The 22,523-nt window shown below is 40.4% G+C and overlaps 1 protein-coding gene across 1 annotated transcript; it reads right to left on the bottom strand.

Annotated features, from left to right (window-relative positions):
* Nucleotides 1–9,467: 9,467 nt before the first annotated feature.
* Nucleotides 9,468–22,255, bottom strand: lurap1 (leucine rich adaptor protein 1; the record flags this gene model as incomplete). Its single annotated transcript, XM_079157923.1, has 2 exons — nt 9,468–10,355; nt 22,043–22,255. The coding sequence occupies 2 exons, from the start codon at nt 22,253–22,255 to the stop codon at nt 9,468–9,470; spliced, it is 1,101 nt and encodes a 366-aa protein (XP_079014049.1).
* Nucleotides 22,256–22,523: the final 268 nt, after the last annotated feature.

Below are 22,523 nucleotides of genomic sequence, written 5' to 3'. Positions count from 1 at the left end.
GAACACAAAATGGCCTCAACTACAACAGCTTGTATGCTGCAACGGGAGAACCCTGTTGAGGAACTGAAAACACACACACATGTGCACGATACGCTTACACAAAACAGATGGCTCCGTCTTCAACCGTGTTATGAGTTACTTCACCGCAAAGTCTTCGTGTAGCCCTTGGAATCTCCCAACAACAACTCCCAAAAACCCTGGCCTCTGCTGACCTTGACCCACGTTAGATCACGTCACTCGGTGGGAACACCACGGCCTAGTTCTGCCCCTTTGTTTATTTCCCTCAGAGTCCCATAGATCCCGGGGACCTCTGGAGTAAAAAACACAAGACGGTAGCAACCCGCTCGTGTCACATTCCTCCGTCTGGGAACGTCCTAACAAACTGTCATGTGAGCCGAGTAGTCGTTAATGTAAGGGGGAGGAAGAGACGATGGGATTAAAAACATGAAGCTACAGTATGTGAGGGTAGCACAGAGAAAAGAGTTAACATTATTAATCTGCAATTGGCCAAAATGGACTGTGTTGTTGTGTGACTATTATGTTGTTGCATTGGTTTTTCGAGGAAAATTCTAATAATACAACACAGCAAAAAGCGAGTCCCCCCCATACTCTTTTGAATTCTTAATATCATGGCTGTGGTCGTGTCAGATTTTCCTCAAATCCACTGAAGCCCCTTTTGTCACAGACCGTGAAGAAGCTCAAATCTGGCATCACTAGATTGATGCTCACAAATCCACACACAATTTCATTTCATCTGATTTAATAAAGTTCAACTTAGTGAGCTCATACTCTCCCCTTCTTTGGCAAGGCTTCTTTATCCATTCAATACTTAACCATGAAATGAAAACTAAAATGTGAATCACTCTATAACAGCTCATCTTCTCCCAATACAACAATGTTACACTCCTCTGCTTTTTGTGTTTTGTATTACAAAATCTTCTGTCCTTTTTTCAATGAATCAGTTTGATTCTCACCTTTACATTTTTACATTTTTGTTCACTCATTCATTCCTGAAATTCTTTATTTGTCCCCTCTGTGCTGACGTTCAGTCAAAGGACAACACCCGAAGATAAACAGGTCCTGATCTGAGGTTTCTCCTCACACCACACTGAGGCTGAGGGGAGGAGGGGCCTGTGGTGTTTTCCCTTCCAATTTTGGAAGACTAACTATTTTCAATGGTTTCTGTCATGACGTTGAGAGGTACTCGAGGAGATTAGTGGTACTGTGTGGTTGCAGTCTGTGGCTCATTATAACCATTATCCTTAACCTGATTCGATGGCTGACAGAACCACAGAGGTCTGAAGAAGCAGATATGTTTTCACTGGATCTGCACAAAGTGTTCATGTGTTTCATGGTGTGTGTACATCAAGAGTTTACATGCATCTTTGCTGTGTTGTGGTGTAATTTATAACATCACTATTCACTGAGTATTGATTATAATTTTACAGCAACAACAAACATCTTTCACATTCTTTTACTTTTCCAGAAATGTATTTTAAAATATAAAGTCATTTTTCCAAGAGCACTTCGATATAATCTGTTGTACCTCTATTCTAATTAACCAACAATTTGTTGTACGTAGTTTGATATTTCTTGAAATATTGTATGCTTATTCTCTATGAGAGTTAGATGAGATGATAATTAGCACTCATATTTGTGAGGAACCAGCACATAGCTATAGCTAAGCATAAAGACTGGAAGCAACAATTAGCTGGAAGAAAATACACACAGTTTGAGGCAGAGTTACCTGATAGAACCATTTAATTGCCGGGTGTACCGCTCGTACTTTACTTACTGTGAAGATATGAGAGTGGTATCAATCTTCACATCTAACTCTCAGCAAGAAAGCAAATTCCCAACACGTCAAGCGATTCCTTTGTCCATGTTTCTCCATCATCCCCCAGTGTCCTGTGTCTCTGCTGTGTCCTCCACCCTGTCTTGTAAGCAGGAAACCTTCCCACTGTTTAACTGTGCGTTTACAGCCTGCCAACATTGTTTCCATCACTTCATACACTTACCACCCACTGTGGAAAAAAAAACACACTCAAGTGGAAATAAAAATAGCCAGCCAGTCAGAATAGAATGCAGGTTGAAGCCGTTGCGTTTGCATAATCAGTCGATAAACTGCAAGTTAAAATGTGCTGCTCTACAAGCGTGCAGAGCATCAGCGGGTCTCGTGGCTCCTTGTGGTTGTTGGTTGTAAAATGAAAGTCCGCTGACACAGGCGTCTAACAACAGCCACAAACACTTAGCCTGCTTCAATTAGCAGAGCTGTGCATTACCAGACAAAACCACTGTCTCCTGGACAGTGAAAATCAATGGCTGACACTCACACCAGCACAGCAGTTCATCTTCTCAACAGAGCTGCACACTGTCAGCACTGCTTTAGTTTCTCTAGAGGCTGAGGGAAACATTGCACGGACTGTTTTACGTATGAGACAAGTGGTTATGTATAAATTGTCCTGCATTTGTTATTTGAATTAAAATGTATATATGTTTTTCAGCATTATTGGTGCTAAAAGAAGATGCCTGTAGTGTTTCTGCACTGCATCACCTGTCAATCAATCAGAGTGGATGGATGTTTCCCATTTCACTCATGTATAGCCTACATCAGTGTTTAGAGCAACACATGTCAAAGCTTTCATCCAGTTTGTAAGTTTCTGTTTCCATTCATTATTGTTGCACCGAGATGACAGAAACAATGTAATCTGCCGACAGAGGTCGTGGTGAAATCCGACTGCGGAAAGTGGATGGGGGAAACTAACGTTCAGCTGAAAGTTGATAAAAGAAGACAACCACACTTTGTACCCCTCACTAATCCAAATTTCAGCCTTGACAGTTGGGTGTCCTGGCTTTCACCCACCCAGAGGGCATCATCACACTCATCCTTTTGCCACCAACACCACTTTCTCACCCACACACCCCGCCATCATCACCTCAATCTGTTAACCCGACAAGCTTATGTTTGGATCTGCAGACTGCATCACATCCCCGCCATTCTCCTCTCCTTTATAATCCCAGCCCAGTCAGAAATTAGACAGACAAAGGGGCCCAGAGGTTGTTGTTAGATTACACAGGTTGATACCTGCTGAGCTGCTACCAGAAGGGTGGGGGGCATGAATAAAACTGGATTTATACATGAACACATACATGGGATGACGTCAGTTGGGAAGCACTTTAAATTCAAATGTCATAGTGGGGATAAACCCTTTTGATCTATGACCCTATGAAGATGTAAGCATGTCAGGGAGGAATCATTGAACGTGTCAATGCTCGAGATGGATGCTGTAACCAACAATTATATATTTATCATAATTATCATGTTTGATACTTGCTTTCTTGCCATGAAAAGATTGGTACCACTCTCGTATTTGTACAGTATGAAGCTACAAGCAGCAGCTGGTTAGTGTAGCTCAACAAAAATACTGGAAACGGGGAAACAGCAATGCAATCTGACGTCCAACCCTAAATGTCAAGTAAGCCCTGTAACAAAATGTTAGGGGAATTTATTGTTGATGTGCACTCTCATAATTTGTTAATTTATTTTACGGACTTTGAAATACACTATTTGAAATAGTGGAATTAAACCCAAATGAAGCTCGCAAATTAGTATTTCTATAACAATTATTATACTCATTATTTGTCAAGCACAGTCAAACAACTAACACGACCAGATCACCTAAGAGATTTAATTCAAACAATAAAATAATTGATTAAAGTAAATACTGGATCACTTTTCATTTTAAGGAAGCATTTCTATGAGTAGATATGAACCTTCCTTAAACAGTGGCCTAAAAGCTTCTAAGGAACTTAATCATTTACGTGATAATGACAACTTTGAATGTTTGTGTTAATGTAGCCTGCAAGTATGTGTGAAGCTTACATGTGTTGCTCTATGGTCTTTTTTTTATTTGCAATGGTTTCCTCACACCAAACTGCTCCTGATGATGTATTGTTAGTGAAGCTGAAAGCTTGAGAGCGGAACGTTTTGAATATCAGGTGATTTGATATTGTTCAAAATCCATTCAATTCAACTCCCCACACCTTTCAATTTCCTGCCGGAAGGACAGTGATGCTTTCTCTACTTTTATCAGACAGCACACTATACTGTCGTTGTTTTGGGAAATGACTATTGAGTGCTTTGAGTGCTAATGTATCTGTATTGATAAACCTTTGTGGGAGGGCCGGGCCAAGTATTGATTATAAATCTACACATGGTTCACTGAAAGCACTCGGAGAAGTTTACATTAAGAGATCAGCAGAGCAAAACAGCTGCTGATCAAGAGAAGGTAGGGAGGTTTTAAGTTGCTGTTTTGCTTTTTTTGGAGGGGAAATAATTGATACAGTTTGTATAAGGGAATAAAAACACAAGCAAAAACATTTAAAATATCTTTAATCATTGGATAAGCTCATCATTTACATACTGCATAATATAATTCTCCACGTTAATAAACACAATCAGTTATTTGTTTAACATTTCCACTTCACAAAAAAAAGAAATTCTCTGGACAAAATATTTAAAATGCACCATGAAAATAAAAGATGTTCCACTCACTCAAGCAAGATATTGATTTGACTGATCCAGCGAACTGCAGTCGGTCTCTCTGGCTTTTGTCTTTCAATCCTCTAAGCTTTGTGTGGCCTAAGTAAAGTTTTGGACCCGGTTCAGAGCCCAGTGTGCACTCAGTGGGGTTTATTTCAATTCACTTCCATTTCTTTGAGCAGTTTGGGATGTGAACAAAACACACACACAGGGATAAATAAGATTCAAGGAAAGGAAATGCTTGATGGTGCCTCTTTGGGGAGCTGTCAGGTACCAAGAGACCCACGTCAGTCCTGGGATAAATTGTGCTTGTGCATGTTTGTGTTAAGAGGAAGGACGAAAACAGCAGGAGGCCCGGGAGTGGAAGTTTCCTTTTTTGCTGCATGCTGTGTGCATCGCCGCTCAGCTCACTGTTTATCCCTCTATTCTGCCTCCAGGGAGACACAGCGAGTCTGTCTTTTACTGTAGCTTCTCACAAAAGCATTACAGGTGGCTAATATAAAGAGTAGCAGAGCTGTGTGCTAATGCAGAACAGAGCAGTGGGGAATGTCAGAAGAAGGAAGCAGAATTACTTTAAAGTGATATACTGTGCATATTGTTGTGCTGCAATGAAAATGAAAAACTTGCCCTAACTTGCTGAATTTTTATCTTGGATGGCTTAGGATTCCTGCCTCTCGAGGAGTCTCAACACTGTTAATACCTCCCTCTTTTTTCTGTATTATTACATTAGAAAAAACATGCTTTGAGCAGATTAATTCCTATTCCCTCAGTACGCCTGTATATCTAATGCATTGGTATAATGGCATTGTTCCTGTTATATAAATCATTTACCAATGTTCTATAGATCAGTTATAACAGGATAAACGTTGGCTTACTGGTAAAATACTGCAATTGATGGCATTTATGCATTGTATTTGCATTTGGTCATAATGTAATTAGATGTTGGGAATCATGAATCAAATGCTCATGAGTGTCTGACTTTTTAAAATCTATCATGTCTGCAGTTTAAAATTCTAGAAATAAGTGATTTTTCTCGACCTGGAAACCCAACGTTTGTTCATATTTATGGCTTACTATTGAACTATAAGACATTCGTAAATTAATCATTAACAAGATCATTAGTTAAAACTTACAAGGGTTCCTCTTGAGACAGCGGTACCTGCTAAATGTAGTCAGGTTTCATCACAAATCACCGATAAACATCATTGTTATTATTCAGACCCACGTGTTAAATTGCATCACCAGTCATCTCATCTCTTTCATCTCACCTGCCATTAGCACTGCTATAGCGCCACGAGCGCCGCACTGAACATTGTTTTATGTTGCCACTGGAGCTGAAGCTCATTGTCATGGCAACCCTGTGGATATCCACTCTTCTATGTAATCATGCTGTTTGTCTTGCTGCCCAGAATAGCCGGAGGGTGCCTGGCACCTGAAGCCAAGGCAAACACACCACGCACTGGGCATCTGATGAATCCTGGACATCATAAAAGAATAGGGTGGGAAGGAGAGTTCAGGGATGTGTTTACCTCTTCATACCCTCTAAAAAAATACTGGAAACTGAACTATTACAGGTATTTTCCACCAGCTTGCCAGTTAGTAACACTTCCATTCTTATCCATGTGCACACACAGCAGCTATTATCCCTCTTTCAAAAACAATCTGGTCACAGGCGATTTATTCTGGCACCTAGACTGTCGGCACTCATTAAATCTCTGCCAGTGAGTGATTTAAAACATGTTTTGATTTTAAACTGGATATGCCCACTGAAAACACATGACATCTTGGGCTACAGTGTATAGCTTCAGACAGACACACTATAGCTTGATGTAATGTGTTTTACAGGTTTGTTCCTGGCACTACAATCTTTTTTTTTTTTGTTCATATGGCTCTGCAAATTTGGAAAGAAAACCACAAACTAGCAGAGCAGACGGTCTTTTTGGCACGCAGTGTTGTTTTACAGCCAACACATATGTTAAAAAGGGAAGGAGGTTTCAAATGACTTCATATCTGTGGCTGGATGATATACCATGGTTGAAATACGGGTCCAGCAATAGATTGACACTCTTCTTTTGGTATTAAAAAAAGATTCAGCGTGAAAGAATACGATTTTTAAAATGTGCCAACTTGATCAAGAGTTCAGGGTCCAGTTTAAGCAGTTTTCCTTTCCTGTCTTCAGGACCAGCCTACAGTCGCTGTTTCTGTGGTGCCGGCTTCATGGTGCTGTCTCAAAGCGAGAGGGCATTGTGTGTGCATGATGTGTGGGTTGGCACAGACTGAACATTTCCATCAGACCAGTGTGGTGGAAAGTAGAATGAAAAGAAAGGCAGGAGGAGGAGGAGAGAGGAAACACTTCACTGGCTCAAAGAAATGGAGATGCTGAGTTTAACATCTTACTGTAGCTGCCTATAAAGATTTCTTTACAGTTAGTTCTGGCAGAAAGGGGATTGATCGAAGATGGACCGGCTTTATTTGACTCAAAGTCAAAATGTTATAACAACATATATGAATGTAAGCAGTTAAGTCTTTGTATGAAGTGAAACAGCCAGATCAGGGCAACAATTGAGTTTGATTAAACCATGAAAAACCTTCCATGATTTGGATTTCTTCCCATGTTGAAGTGTAAAGGCTGGATAAAAGTGTATGTTTAATCCATCGTTAGCATGTCCGGCTAACTAGCTTAGTACCTACAGTAGGCCTACACTTAGTCAAGTGGGTGGTACAAAAAAAGTTTAAATAAATATCGTTTTACAGTGCATGAAATGTCTGAAAAACTATGCCCAGGACTTTTAGGATGCAAAGAGCTGTGTTGGGTATCAAACCTTTTACTTTTTTGGTACTGACTGAAATGTGTCCGTATTAAACGTATGGAAAACGTTTTTTGGTATATAATCTTCACTGTATTGAAAAGTTTCAAACTATTCACTAAAAGCACTAAAAGGAAAGAGTTCAAGTGAAACATTTTAGATGTTGAACCATAATGACTAGAGAGGGGTACGGATGTGCATACAACGTTTTTAATTTAATATCAGCTTTTACAGAAGGTCACATAAGGTAGGAGAGAGGGTAAGCCAAACCTTTTACAAGTTTTCTTTTTTGACAAGGTATCGGTTACTGTAGCATTAAAAGTTATGTAACGATTATGTAATATGCTCCCCTCCGTTTTTCAAGTGTGTCGCTCTACCCCTCTTAACATGACTAACTGCAGACTGGTGGGAGATGTAGTAACACTGTGATGATGGGGCGGAAAACGCTTTAAAACCTTTGGGGCTCTTCTATTCTTATACAAACCCGACATGCCATGCTGCGATCAGGCAGGCAGTCGGTATATGTCTCTTTCTCTCACACACACACACACACACACATCCTCTCCCTGTCAGTAGTCTTGGAAACTCCTGAAGATCAGACATTAATATTAGATTTGCTGAGATGAGGATTCTTATGTAAGCCACAAGAAAGGCTTCAAGAAGTATTGCTTTTCTTCTCCGATTGTTTTAGGTCTTCCACGCATTTCTCATAATTTAACCAATAAAGCTGTCAGCACAGGGCATGCAATATCCACCCAGCCAATGTATTTACTAGTCAACACTCACACAGACTGGTCGGTCTAGCCATGTGTACACGATGCAAGCAGGCCAGGAGGAGGCAAAAATAATAACAACAAAATTAGTAAAAAAAACTGAGATTATCATAACAGCAGTGCAATCATCTCAGGAGGAAAAGGTACAGGCATAGTTAAGGTTTACACCAATCAGGCACAACATCTGCTTATAAAAACGTACACAGGTTACCATAACGATTAAAAGAAGGAAAAACAATATTCAGCCATATTCAGTATTTGCCTACAACCACTCACGACTAGTACCTGATGCACAGAGTAGCTGTATTGCGATTCAGTGAATATACAATATTGCAGATGGTTGGTTAAGCACTGAAGGTATTTAGCTCCACAAAGATACAAATGCTAACAGCGGGCACATCATTTATCAATGAGGGAAACTTTTACGAACCTCAATGGTCTATCTTGTATTTTAATATCCGCTACTTTTTATTCAGGCAGCTACAAGTTTGGGGAGAAACACATTTACATGTTTTAGCAAAAGGTGTTTTATATTTATGTTTTATTAATATTTTATCTAGTAATACTGTCTATAACCATCAAGAGTTCAGTTATATTGTCTAAGACAAAGAGTTTATACCATAAATTCAGTTTGTGACTCAAACTTAATGGGTTGATAGGGGAATACTTGGGTCTTTAACTAACCTAAATGCAGTACAACCAGCTCTATCAGTGCTGTTAGTAGTGGACTTAAAGGTCCACAGCAGGACGTATAAAATAATTAAGGATATCCCAGAGCAATAATCTTTGTTGGGTCCCTTGGTTTGAATTATAGATTGGGTGTGGGTTGAAGTTTTGTATCATATGGATATTATTTCCTGGATGAGTCGGTCAAATCATAATTCAAATCTTAGAATTTACAATGGTTGATGTCAAGCAATTTTAAAACGTTTAAGCTCCCCGACAGAACGTCTTACTGTGCTTTAGAAAAGAAAAGAAATCAGGGAACAAAAAGAAAGACCCTGAGAAAAACTATGACACAGGATTTATAAATCGATTTTCCTAAGTTTGTGTGAGGCAACCCAGTTTGGCTTAATATGGTCAAAATCCTGAAATGTGCATCCACCTTAATACTGACATCAATGTTTTATAGAAAGTTAGTGCAGTCACAGGAGGAAACAACAAGACAAAAAAAGTGATTCTTTGTCAGTCAAACCCAGTGTCCTACAACAAGGAAAGCCTCGCTATGTGCATTTCACAACAGCAGTTCACTCTCCTTCTTTTTCCATCCATCAGTGATCTGGTCTTTGATGTTACAGAAGGAGTGTTCAATAGTGGCTTGAGTCTCCTCTGTTATTATCCATCTTATAAAAACGTCACATCTTCTTGCGACTGCACCCACCGCCAGTGTGCGTCGTACTCTAGATGCATTTTGCCATTCATTTTGCAAGTCTCCAAGTCAATCTTTCCATTTTTGTAAGGTTTGAGTTTGGGGCTCTGGCCGGTTCCCAGTTTCTCGTTGATGCCGAGGCGGGCTGGGCTGCCTGTTTGTGTGATCGGTTTCTCCTGGACACCATTAGCCTTAACAACTTTGGCCTGGGTTTTGTCCTTAATAACAAGGCTTCCTCTAACTGTCTCTGAAGCCTTCGTCCAGATCGGAGAGTCCTGCTTGGGGCCCTCAGACTTGGCTTGGACAGAGCTGTAAGGAACAGCTGGTTTCCCATTTCCCATCCCAGCATCCCCTGTGACAGCTGTAACCCCAGTCCCCCCTTTCCCTTTCATCCCATTACCAACCCCAGTTCCATTTTCATCAGGCCCAGCCCGAATCCCACTCCCAGCCCCAGAACCAGGCCTCACCCCTATCCCAGCTCCTACCCCAGCTGCTGTAACCGTGGCCCCAGGGCCTCCCCCTGTCCGGCCCCCAGCAGTAGCCTCTGAGACCAGCGGCGTGGTGGAGCAGATGACAGACTCCGAGCTGGAGGGGCAGTACTCATCCATGTCATCCGCCAGGGTGTCCAGGTAGCTGCCGATGGAGATGTTATCCAGCTTGTCGTTGGGGTCTTGCAGGCTGCTCCAGGAGCCTCTCCAGGAGGTGTCCGGGCCCTCGCCCAGGCTGTACTGGCTGCTGGTTAGGCTGCTGCAGTGGCTTGTCATCGTGCTGCGTTCCTCCAGCAGCCATTTCACCGCCTCGATGCCTTCATGGACCGCCAGCAACTGCTGCAAGATCTTCACGTCCACCGAGCGCAAGTGAACCTGCGGAGAAATAAAAAGGAGATATGGATTATGTTTCAAATTTTATGACTATTTTAATTAAGTTCATGATTTGAAAGTTTTTAATAGAAAGAAATATGTTGTATATGAGAACCAGACAAACTATAAACCTGGGGAACCATCATGACTCTGCAGATGTTTATTTAAGCATTCAGCCTTGGCTCCACAGGCAAGCGCAAACACCATTATAATGCTATTAAACCATTGCAGATTACCATAATTGGAGGTACAGTATACCAGAAGCTGGTGGGTACGCAGCAACCACTGTGGAAACAAATAAGGTAAAGGGAGAGCGAAAAAACTTAGAGATGGAAACAAAAGAAAACAGAAAGAGATACAAAGTGCAGACGTCTTGTATTAAACTGTTTCAAAGGGACATGTGACCAACACTAACTCTTCAGGAGAAGTTGTTGAGAGATGTGTGATACAGTGGAAAACTATGACACATTTAAAAAATAAAATCATGAAAAAGAGGTCTACATGCCCTGTAAATGGTGCAAAACTACTAATACATGCATTTAGTTATGATGTCACCTGGTATAATAAATAAAGTAATGATGAATCAGAAATAACAGCCATTGGTGTCTTCTAATGTGGTGTGTGTGCATGTGTGTGTGTGTGTGTGTGTGTGTGTGTGTGTTGGTGTGTGTGTGTGTGTGTGTGTGTGTGTGTGTGTGTGTGTGTGTGTGTGTGTGTGTGAGTTTGAAAAAGCTAAACGATGAATAAGAGGAATAAGACGGCTGCGGTCATGGAAAATTCCTCCCCAGAATACATTAGCAGAGGTCTGCGGTGAAGTGCAGGGCCAAGAGGTGATATATGGCACCGACATTCAAAGCTATCCACCCTCTCTGCAGATAACCAGTCTCTCTCAAAGCTTAAGCTTTTAGTCTTTTATTATCTCAGTATCCTCCACCTAATATTCTTTTTCTTTATTACTTTCGTCTGTCTCTCACTGTGGCCATTTAGATTGTCTCTGTTTCTTTCTTTCTCAAGGCGGCTGTAGCTCGGTTTTCTGGAGTCATAACTTAAAATGAAGTTCATAAACAGCGTTTATTACCAAACCGTCTTTTGTCTCACATAACTATGGATACTTTCAGGTAGCTTTCATACAAGATTACATTTACAACGTATAGTTTTTGTACATTTGACTTCATCTGTTGTTTATGACCAAATTATGTTTTAGCGTTAATTAAGTATTTTGATTCTTTACGTAACTAAAGGCACCACTCTGTAAAACTGCTCAAGAGAAAGTCTATCGTTGTCAGAAAAACATAGTGGAATAAAAACTACAATATTTCCTCTAAATATATTGGAGCAGAAGTACCTAAAATTTGTCTTAAAATAAAGTACTTGAGTAAATGTACTTGGTTACATTCCACCACTGTGTTTTACTAAACTAGTCCATAAACAAAATACACATTATAATGCAACGATATGAAATATACTGTGTATAGCAGTGGCCCCAGTAATAACAATTACAGTAAGACAAAATAGACAAGTCCACACACAAGCTGTAAAGCATAATTTTACAGTAAAATGTGCATATAACTGGCCAAAAACATGCACTTGTAGCAGTTCTGTAGCAGTGTTATAGAAGTCCCTAAAAAGTCGTTTAATCTCCACCTCTGGAGAGAAACGTATTGATTCTTTCAACCTGCCAACGCTATTTAACTCTTGGTCCTGCATAATGTTTGCATCAATGGTTATGCCTCCATCGTCATGCGTCATTGTAGATTTAGTCAGTTTTTTCCTGTCATGATCCTGAGAACAAAATCCCAACTCGCTGTAAGTGTGATTAAGAGCCCGAGATTCTTCCATCAACAAGGAAAACTGTGTATGTAGAGAAAATAATACGTCTCATATCTCATCTCTGTGTGTAGGAGGTGGCTGACCTTTGTTTAAACCATTCACCGTTCAGAACAGTGACTTCTGGCTGGGTAGGGTAAAACTAGCACATGTAGTCGTCTCTTACCCTCATCCTTCTCAGTATCAGACCCACTGTAGATGTGTGATTTAGATCAGTGGTTCTCAAACTGAGGACTGGGGGCCCCCGGGGGGTCCCTAGATAAAACTAAGAGGTCACATGGTGATAAGAAAATCTGTTGTGTCTTTTTTTTGTGAAATAATGAATATGTTCACCGCTTCTTCTTCTTCTTCTTCTTCTAAAAATCATTCAAATTATACAATCAGAAAAGGAAAAATGCATCTTTGGTCCAAATTTAGGCAATGACCTTTGAGGGGTCACACAAGCTGCTTAATTTCAAGGAGTAACAAGCCTACGGTTGGTAACCATCAGTTCAGATACTGCATCCTTATATGTATAATATGGGTTGAATATTACAGCGCACTCTGTTACCATGGCTATGTAATATGGGCATACATCATTAGAACAAACAGTGTTAGTCTGATGGACTTGAAACCTTTAAATGGGTTGTTTATGTGACTTGTGAGGACATTAACTCACCAAACCTAAACCATAACCAGTACATGCCGAACCCGAACCATTACCCAAACTTTCACCAAAGCATGACTTTAATTTGAACTAAAAACGAGTCTTAATCCCAAAATACATGGATGGTTAAGCTTGTGGAGACCAGCTTTTGGTCTCCACAAGGCTAAAAAACAACACTTTTTGTTCAGGCTACACCTCGACACCTCGTGCTAGCACTTACTACCATCTCACTGTAGCTCTCTAAACGTGCTCTTAGCTGCTTATTAGGGATTAGGTCAAACGAATGTAAAGTTAACGTGTGTAAAAAGATTCTTGTCTCCAAATCTATAAAGGAGGATACAGAAAATACACCTGGAACAGCTAAGATGAAGCAGGATGTAAATGAATGAGCTGTGTGATCAATGTAGTGTAGATCTGCTGATGCCAAACGCAAACTGTTGGCTGAATTACAACTGGCAGACACAGCTATGAATATCTCTATCTAGTACCTTTTCTGTACTTGGAAATACAAATAAAAGCATCGGAGGGAGGAGTGCCAGACAGAATATCAACAACCACAGCTTTCTGTGTGTGTGTGTGTGTGTGTGTGTGTGTGTGTGTGTGTGTGTGTGTGTGTGTGTGTGTGTGTGTGTGTGTGTGGCGTCCCTGGGCACAGTCAGACATTTGGGGTGGGGTTGAGGTTTGAGGTTTTTTTTCAGCTGGCAGGCACTGAGCGCCTAACGAGGGTGGCAGTAAAAGTAGCTCCATGCCTGTCAGCGCTGAGGTGGCACAACGCTAACATCCTGAGCACTCAACCGGTCTGTGCTCACTCTGCTGCTGGGCTGTCTGTCTAGAATATAGATACATCCATGGGTGCTCTCATACTTCAGCGTGTCATTCTCTGTTGTTCAGGCACAGCAAGCATCATGATTTCACCTTGTGTGTAACGAAATTGTGATGCGCAGTTTTCAAAATGTTCAGACATTGTAAAGATGAAATGATTAATCAACTAGTCAAAAGAATATATTGTCAGGCTAATCATCATAGTCACTGCCCTAAATTCAAATTAGTTTTCCTCAAAAAATGCACGGAATAAATCACATTACAGTGTCTAAGAAAGAACAGTTTTAGTGAATAAAGGTAAAAAGAAAGCAAGGAAAAACAAGCAGAAATGTAGATTAGTTCTTTTCATTGTCTAAAATGCCTGACTGGTGTTGCGTGTGGTTTAATTAACTGAAATGCTGTTTAAACCCGTGGGTTATCAATCCAGACATTAACATTGTAAAATACAAAAACGGTATTACATTGTGTAACAACAGTGGAATCCATCCAGTTTGATGTGTCTTACGTTTTGAATTATGCTGCTTTTTCAGCAGGAAATTTATTTTATCTTGTCATACATCTGAGATTGATTACAACCTCTAATTGGACGATGAAGTCAAACTGGGGACCAAAATGCTTTTATGTAACACCATTCAGGATGAGAGCAGGGAGTGGGTTAGGCATGCTAGTTTTAGCCTTGAGGACTGAAACACACATTAATCACTTCTATGCCATCAGTACACGGCCGAACAGATTTCAGTTTTCCTGCTCAGGCATGAGGCCAAGCAGGCCCCGGCTGATCCATAGGATTCTGGAAAGCTCTTTTTCCTGCATTTGCAGATGACACTGCCCTAGTTGGTCTACTTAACCAAGGCAATGAACTGTCCTGTAAAAGAGAGGTTGAATGTTAAATGTTTTCAAATGAAATGTTGGGAAGACCGAAGAGTTTATTATTAACTTCAGAAGAAAGGAGGAGGACTCTCCAGTGATAATAAAGGGTCAGCTGATGGAAATTGCCCAGTTATACAAATATCTTAGTGTCTACCTGGACAAAAATGATCAAAAAGGCTGTCTCAGTGATTGGCCTTTCCCCAGACTCACCTGAGGTCACTGTAGAATTGAGAACAATGGCCAAATTAACAATGGTTCTGTATTTTGAAGGCCATCCATTACACTGTGGTTTTAACAGACTCAGAAGCTCATTCAGTGCTCTATTCAGGATGCCTCTGTGTTCTACTGAATGACTCAGGTCTTTTGTTCCAGCAGCAGTCAGATGACTGACTTTATAATGAACATTTCTGGATCTGGTTTTTAGATATACCATCTCTCAGTTGTTATTCATGTCTTAAATGGCTCTTTATGGTCATATGTATTTGTTGTACTGTGTATTTGTTGTGTGCTTTGAAAGTTTATATTGTTCGTTGTCTGTAAGAGTTGATTTTGCAGCAAATGAGTTTCCCCGTTAGGGATTAGTAACGCATTCCAATCTAATCTAATCTTTACACTTCAGACAATATTCGTTATTACTCTTTGTTTAGGATGAATCTGTTAATGAGGGACACGTCACTTGGTCGACGATTTTACTTAAATTAAATGACGTTCTATAATCTGTCTTATTGTGAACATTCATAACACCATCATTAAGTGAAACAAAGCAGAATTACACGACAGGCGTCTTTGATTTATTATAAGATAAACATGATTACACAAGTATATCAAACTAAATATTGTATACATTTAAGTAAAATAACAAAAAGTGTATTAATCAAATAACTGATCCACTGAATGATAGACAATAATATGCTGCAACATCTCATTCGTACCTCTTTGAAAGTAGACGGAACTAGTGAGACCCTGAATGCACCACGACTCCCAAACACATCAGACAAACCTCCAACAGCTTTACACTGAGAACACTGTTGGAAGGTTTTTCGTTGGACACTTTCTTGGAATTCTTTCCGCCAAAAGTTGGATTTTGTGGCAGAGCAAATTGTGGTGCAGTGTTTTGGATCACTTGTTTGACAGACACAGTTCACAATTCTGACACATTTTAGAAAGGAAAGTATTATGTGATTGTTATTTTTAACCTTCAACATGTATTTTTTCTAATTCACAAGCGTGACACTAGATGCTCCATCATATTTGCTGTTCAAATGTGCCAGAAGTTATGAAATGCCACTTTTGTTCCATGATATTTCTTCGTCAACCGACCTTTTTTCAAATAACGCAAGGCCTGTCACTAACTCCTTTTATTAAAGGATTAAAATGATACAAATCAGGTGTTATTTATGTACTTTTCGGCCATCATTGATTCTAATCTGTAATAATACAATTGTTGGCTTGTTTACAACTCGTCTTGGCTGACCACTCGTAATTCTTGCAATCTGTTTTCATTGCAATGAACTCATCAGTTATGTTGGTGAGTGCAAAGTTATCATAACCAAAAATGGCATTAAAAATGAAATCCAATTTGTAATAAAACAGAATTTTCCTTCAAGGTATATTTGAGATATTATGGTGGACTGATTTTCCCTCATCAATATGCAAAATGAAGCAGCAAGGTGAATCTAATCAGATTATCCTTTCTTTTAGGGGAATGTGTACAGTACAGTTAATTTGTTATCATGTATTGACAGATTGAGTGTCTAAAGACGGATATTCAGTCATGATACAGTGCACCGTGATAACGTATGCACAGCTGAAGCCTGATCGATGACGCAGACTCTCCCATGAGGGCGAAAACAGCTTCCCAAAGTCACACAGATACCTAACAGACTGCTGCATCACTGCCAGCAGGGACAGCACAAACACACACTCGTTCTCTCGTACACCAGCAAAATAAACACCCCTCTCTCTCTCATGTCCCCTGGTGTCACTGTCTGATGTTTCACCTTCCCAATCTAACTGTGCAGACATACAGCGTCCTTGCAGTGTCCCTACAGTCTCAATAGACAGAAGGTCGCCCCGGGCTCTCCGTAAACCTCCAACTGCTCCATCTGTCTGCGTTCATCGCTGAATGCTCCATAAAAGAATCTCCACTCATCCGTGTTTTTTGTCTCTTGGGTTTCTGTATTTGACTGATCAAAGCATTGTTTGACCTGCTTTTTCTTCCCTGTGTATCGTCTTTGAGAAACAGGACAGAAGAAGGAGGACAGACTGTATGATGTCACAACGTGCACATTACAAGTCGGACCAAATGAAAATACATGTGTTCCAAATTTAAATATCGCCTGGAAAATATTCTAAAGCAATTTCCTTTTCCCCATACTTCTTCAGCGCTGGTGGTTTCAACAGTCAAAATACTTTTAGCACAGTAGTAAGAATGATACATTGTTATTGTTATGCTTTTCCTGTGGCGCATTTGAGGAATCCAAATGCTCCAGTTGCTATGAGGGAAGATAAGTCCTTTCGGTTCAAGGGCAAGTTGAAATTGAATTAGACAAAGTCTTTGAGAAGACAGCCAGTAGCCAGATAGAGAAAGAAGACTGACATTAAATAGACGAGATTTTGATTCCCTACAGCTCAGCTCGGCACTAAAACCTGACTTTGCAATGTCATCCGTCTGCCCAGAGGTGGAAGACAGAGATAGAGAGCAAAGGGGGAAAGAGATACAAACAGACATGGAGAAAGAAGAAGAGCAATAACACAGCATTCACTCTGTATGTCTCCCTTTGAAAGCTGATTATGTCTAAAATACAAAAAGCAGCTAGTATACAAAGGGCCTTTAGTATGTGTGCGTGTGTGTGCGTGTGTGTGCGTGTGTGTGCGTGTGTGTGCGCGTGTGTGTGTGTGTGTGTGGCTGGCGGCCAGTCTTGTATGGTTTTAAAGGAGTGTCTCTGTATCCAGTAAATCTGTTTAGATCAGAGGAGAGCGTGTCTTCCATTAGACAGCTGCAGACGAATGCACAAGACAGAAGCTGTAAAACTGCTCCCACACAGATATACAGGAACACTAAAATCATCAACAACAACATCTATTTGACTTCAGCTCACAGTGCTGTAAAATGCTTGATGTCAGCAGACAGCCCAAAGCCAGATATCAGACAGTTGAGAATATCAGACCAAAAGCCTTTTCACTAATGAAGTACGCTCTCCATACGTCTCTATATTTGATCTTTTCTTTCTCTGACATTCTGGTCAAAGCGCCAGAACATTAGTTCATGAATCGATTAGTGGGGTGACAGAAATCTAATCAGCAATATTTCTGATAATGAATTAAATGTTTCAGCCGTCTCTGTAGCATAAGTGCCACTGTACATCATCTGGTCCCAGCTTCTGAAACGTGAGGATTTGTAGCTTTCTTTGTTCAATATCAAGTATAAATGTAATACCTTTTAGATTTTAGACAGTTGGTCAAAGAAAATAAGAATTTATTTTCTGACATTATATAGACTAAACTATGAAATGAAAACTGCTTAATTGGGGATGAAAATAATCAGTCTAGTAAGCAAAGACAAATATTAGGTTTCATGACAGACCGTCTTTTTAAACGGCAAACTAGCAGTCACCTTCTTCCCTGCCTTTTTCTCATGCATTGCCATGTTGTTTTGTGTTACCACCACCAACAGTTGATCAACGAAATAGTGTGAAACCATTGGCTATGTGGGTCACATCGCCAAATGCCCAAACAAAACGGCACCAAATAATTACTCCATAGCACTGCTAGTGGTCAAAACCGTAACCTCCACAGGGTATTTGTATGTAAGCTAGACATGCAAAGAAAGAGAGATTGTACAGCAATTGCCTTATTTGTCATAAAAATAGTAACTCTGGCGGATGAATGTGTCTTTGTTGTGTAAAGTTTTCATAAAAGTTAAAGACAGTGTGTTTGTTTCAGTCGAACATATGTTATAAAGATTACACTGACGGTTAACAAGAAGCAGAGCCACATTTAATTAAAACATGGCCCACACACACACACACACACACACACACACAGAGATACACACACATCCTTGATCTTACAGCAGACAGATGCTGCAGCCCACCATCACCATGCTGCGCGGTTACAGATACAGGAGAGTAACAGATGACTGTGAGACACAGAGCCACTCGCAAATACACAAAAAGTGAGAAAAAGAAGCGGATATAACCTAACATGGTGTGTGTGTGTGTGTGTGTGTGTGTGTGTGTGTGTGTGTGTGTGTGTGTGTGTGTGTGTGTGTGTGTGTGTGTGTGTGGATGTGGGCCTTATAAGATTATAATCAGTATGAAAGAAAGTGTTCACAATCAGAAAAAAGTGAGAAATAACACACACATCAAGATTAAGTATGCATGCACGGGTGTGTGCATGTGTTCAGCTTTTCCATTTAGCATTACTCTGCAGACACTCTGCACATGCGTTACAGCACATCTTACTAAGCAGATTTCTGATGAAAGTGCTGCTGGGAACTCTTTTTCTGCACTCCCCTTACACCACACCACTCTCAGAGATGAATCAAGCAACCACACACACAGAGAAAGAGAGAAAGAAGTGGTCCTGCTCTGTGCTGAAAGTTACCCTCCCCTCCAGTTAGGAAGAGGCTCTTTATCACTTCTCTCCCAGTCCTCCCTCTCTTGCAGCAGACTGGATTAATGGCTAAAACTGTGAACAAATCAGTCTGACACTCTGCTCTCGACAGATTTATAGAAACTCTCTGGACGCTTTGTGAATCCAAACTGGGAACTTTGGTGTCTGGAGGTTACAAAAGTTTCTCAATTTCTCTTCAACATTGCCATTTTGATATAGTCTAACAATTGTCATCATTCCCTATGAAATGTATAGGTTGATAGGAAATGCAGACTAAGTATCAGCTTGTGTTTGGTTTCAGACAGAACTGGGGGGATTATGTCACTGAAAGGATCCAAACTGATGCCACCAATATCATATTCCAATATATTTCATTCTTCTGACCTGGTATATCATTTATTTAGCTTTTACATGTTGAGCTGTTAAATGTACCTGCATGCCATCATGATGCAAGCAGTGGTTGATGAGGGATTTTTGATGTGACTGGAAAGGCTCAATCTCCACCTATCGTGATGGATGTTGATGGAGTTGATGAATTTGGGACATTCATGGTGTAACTCAACATGTATGTTTTGCAAAAAGGTTTTATGCATGGCTGAAGGGGGGAATTGGTAAAGAGAAGATAAAGGCTGCAATCAAATCTTCTAGCAACTGAAAGTAAAGAATAAAAAAGAGCAGATGACACGAGTCAAATGCCATATTAGGCATATTAGGGCCTGGGTCCAGACCTTTGACTCCCTCCCTCCACCGAGTTTGAGTTGTCATATAGTGTGAGAATGAGCAGTACAATGGCATGATGCAAAGTTACGAAATTATATAATAATAGTTTCCTTCACATTTAAGTTTCATACAATATGGTTTTAATATGCTGAAACATGTGGTAATGTATTATATCATTGTAATTATATTACGTTAATTATAATAATATTGTATCATATATGATGCATAAATGTGACATGCAGTATCCTAATTTGTACATGCTGGTTTCGTGCTATATGAAATTGGGAGCATTTTGAGCATTTTGATTGCCTCTCAGCGGCTCTCAACCATGGCGACGGCTGAGCCGGCGTCTCGCAGCTAACGGTGCTAACAGCGCTACAGTACAAACAACAGCAGAAGTGCTGACAGGGCTAACGGTGCATTTGTGTTACCAGAGGGGGAACCGGAGGGTGGGTGCAGCGGTTTCGCTATGATGCCGTCGGTCAAGACAGTGCTATCAGCTGAAACAGTGGCGGGCGGCCCTGAGCTATAGCCAGTGGGATGTTATGTTAACAAAGCACAGAGAATCTCTGTGCACACTCTCTTGTTTGCTGCAATATATATATATATATTGGAAAGAGGGCCAAATAGTATAGCGCACATTCCTAAAAGTGTAGCTGATAATGTTTCATCAGGAAATGTTCAGTTACAGTGGGGAGATCACTAATTCCTCTTTAGGACTCTTCTGACTTCTAAAGAACGTCTGGTCTGCCTGCCAGCATCATGACGGTGGCGTTACTACAACTCTGGAGTGAAATAAGTTTAAATTTCTGACATGTCACCAAACTGATAATGTGTTTTGGAGGAACTCTCTAAGGAGACAGCTTGCTTTGTTGGGGAGTTTTGGTGGCGGTGCATGTGTAATGTGTCACAACCAGAGGAATGTATGACATACATGATCACACAATGGGGTAAAAACAACAGCAGAGTGGTGCGTTATTACAGACCTCCACTGTTTGGAGGAGGATGTGTCCAAAGAAAAAAGTTTGATTGCAGTTCGTAAACTTCTACATGTAATAATTATTAAATATGAGAAGAAACAAAATCAGTTTATCCCATTTCAAATGAATGAAACTAAAATATATTTCAGGGGGATAATGTACCAATATATCACACCAAAGCTAAGTCCCAGTACTGTAGAAACAAAGTGGTGTCAAAGAAAAAGTACACATTTTGAATGGTAGAGTGTTAACCATCAGACAATCGATAGACAATGAATTCTTTGCATGTGGTCAACTCATTGGCTGACTGAGTATGAAGAGTCTTCAAAGGACAAATATCACTGATGCATTTCATACAGTAACATCAGATACATTCAACTATATGAGACTAATTGCAACTAATCAGAAAAAAAACCCACTTGTTTACTTCTTGCCAAGAGTTGGCGATACGCTTTCAGTGGTATCGATCTTCTCGTCTAACTCTTGGCAGAAAAGTGAATAAGTGGATTTCCTAAAATGCCACAGGAGGCAGAGCAAAGGGAGACATTTAAAATGATTTGACTCTTTGTTCCACTGCTCTCGAAAGGACACTTTTCCAGACATTTAACGAAAATATTGTTTTAGAATTTACAGGGAGCTACAATTGGAGTCACACCGATAAATCGCCCAAGCCGATATTAGCTTATTAAAGATAAAGATAAATCGGCTGATGAGTCTAACAAGAAATTGCAGTACGAAAATGACAAACTAGGTTTAAGGTCATTTACAGTAGAAGCAGTGTCACCATTGTCCACCAGAGAGCACTGACATGTCGATATTTGAACTAAATAATGTTTCCCTTATGTTATATGTAAAAATAAATACAAAACTACACATTTTCACAGCATTTTCTTATTCAAATTATTCCTCTTGGTGTTTTGTTTTGTTTTTAGTACCGACAAGCTGATCTGCCGATAAATGTTTAATATTCACAACAACAGTCCAGTGAAGCAGAGCTGGCTCGAGTTCTAAATCATTATGATATGCTAATACGGCGGGGACTTCATTAAATGACACCATAGACTGTATAAAAGAAGAAGGAATGCCACATCCTGGAAAACAAGAGTCTGCCAGACGTTCAACAGCCTGTCACCACTCTCGCGCGTGCACGTACACACGCGCACACGTAAACACACAAACATACACATAGTCGACAACAGCACTCTTACCATCTCCATTTTCAATTTCCTGATCTTTTCATCCAAACTCTTCTTTCCCGTCTCTTTACCGGTGTCGTGTGCGGTGGTCAGCTTGGCGTCTCCCCGGACAGAGGACGCCTCTTCCCGCATCCACCTGAGCAAACCCTCGGGAGTCTTCCGTCCGATTTTCACCTCTATGTCTTTCAGATCTGGGATGGTCTCGTTGGCAGTACCTTCATCCATCGTGTCCGTGTGTTTAGAGCAAAAAAAAGATCCGCAAGATTATGTCCTTTTCGTTTCTTGGAAATTGTTGCCTGGCAAGCTGCGGGAGTCACTTCCAATAGGACTGTATGTCATCCTATGCGACTCCAGCTGAGTTAGACTGCGCCAGCAGAGAAAAGCAGCAACTGACAGCATCAGCACAACAACTATGAAATGTTCCCACAGGAGACTAATGTTTAGATGAACTCCTGATTTAGCTGCATTGTCATTGGTGTCAAACTGATGAAGC

This window comes from Pholis gunnellus (genome assembly GCF_910591455.1).
Source record: "Pholis gunnellus genome assembly, chromosome: 4".
NCBI classification, from domain to species: domain Eukaryota; kingdom Metazoa; phylum Chordata; class Actinopteri; order Perciformes; family Pholidae; genus Pholis; species Pholis gunnellus.
The sequence above is the reverse complement of the archived record's forward strand: the minus strand, read 5'-3'. Positions and strand labels throughout refer to the sequence as shown.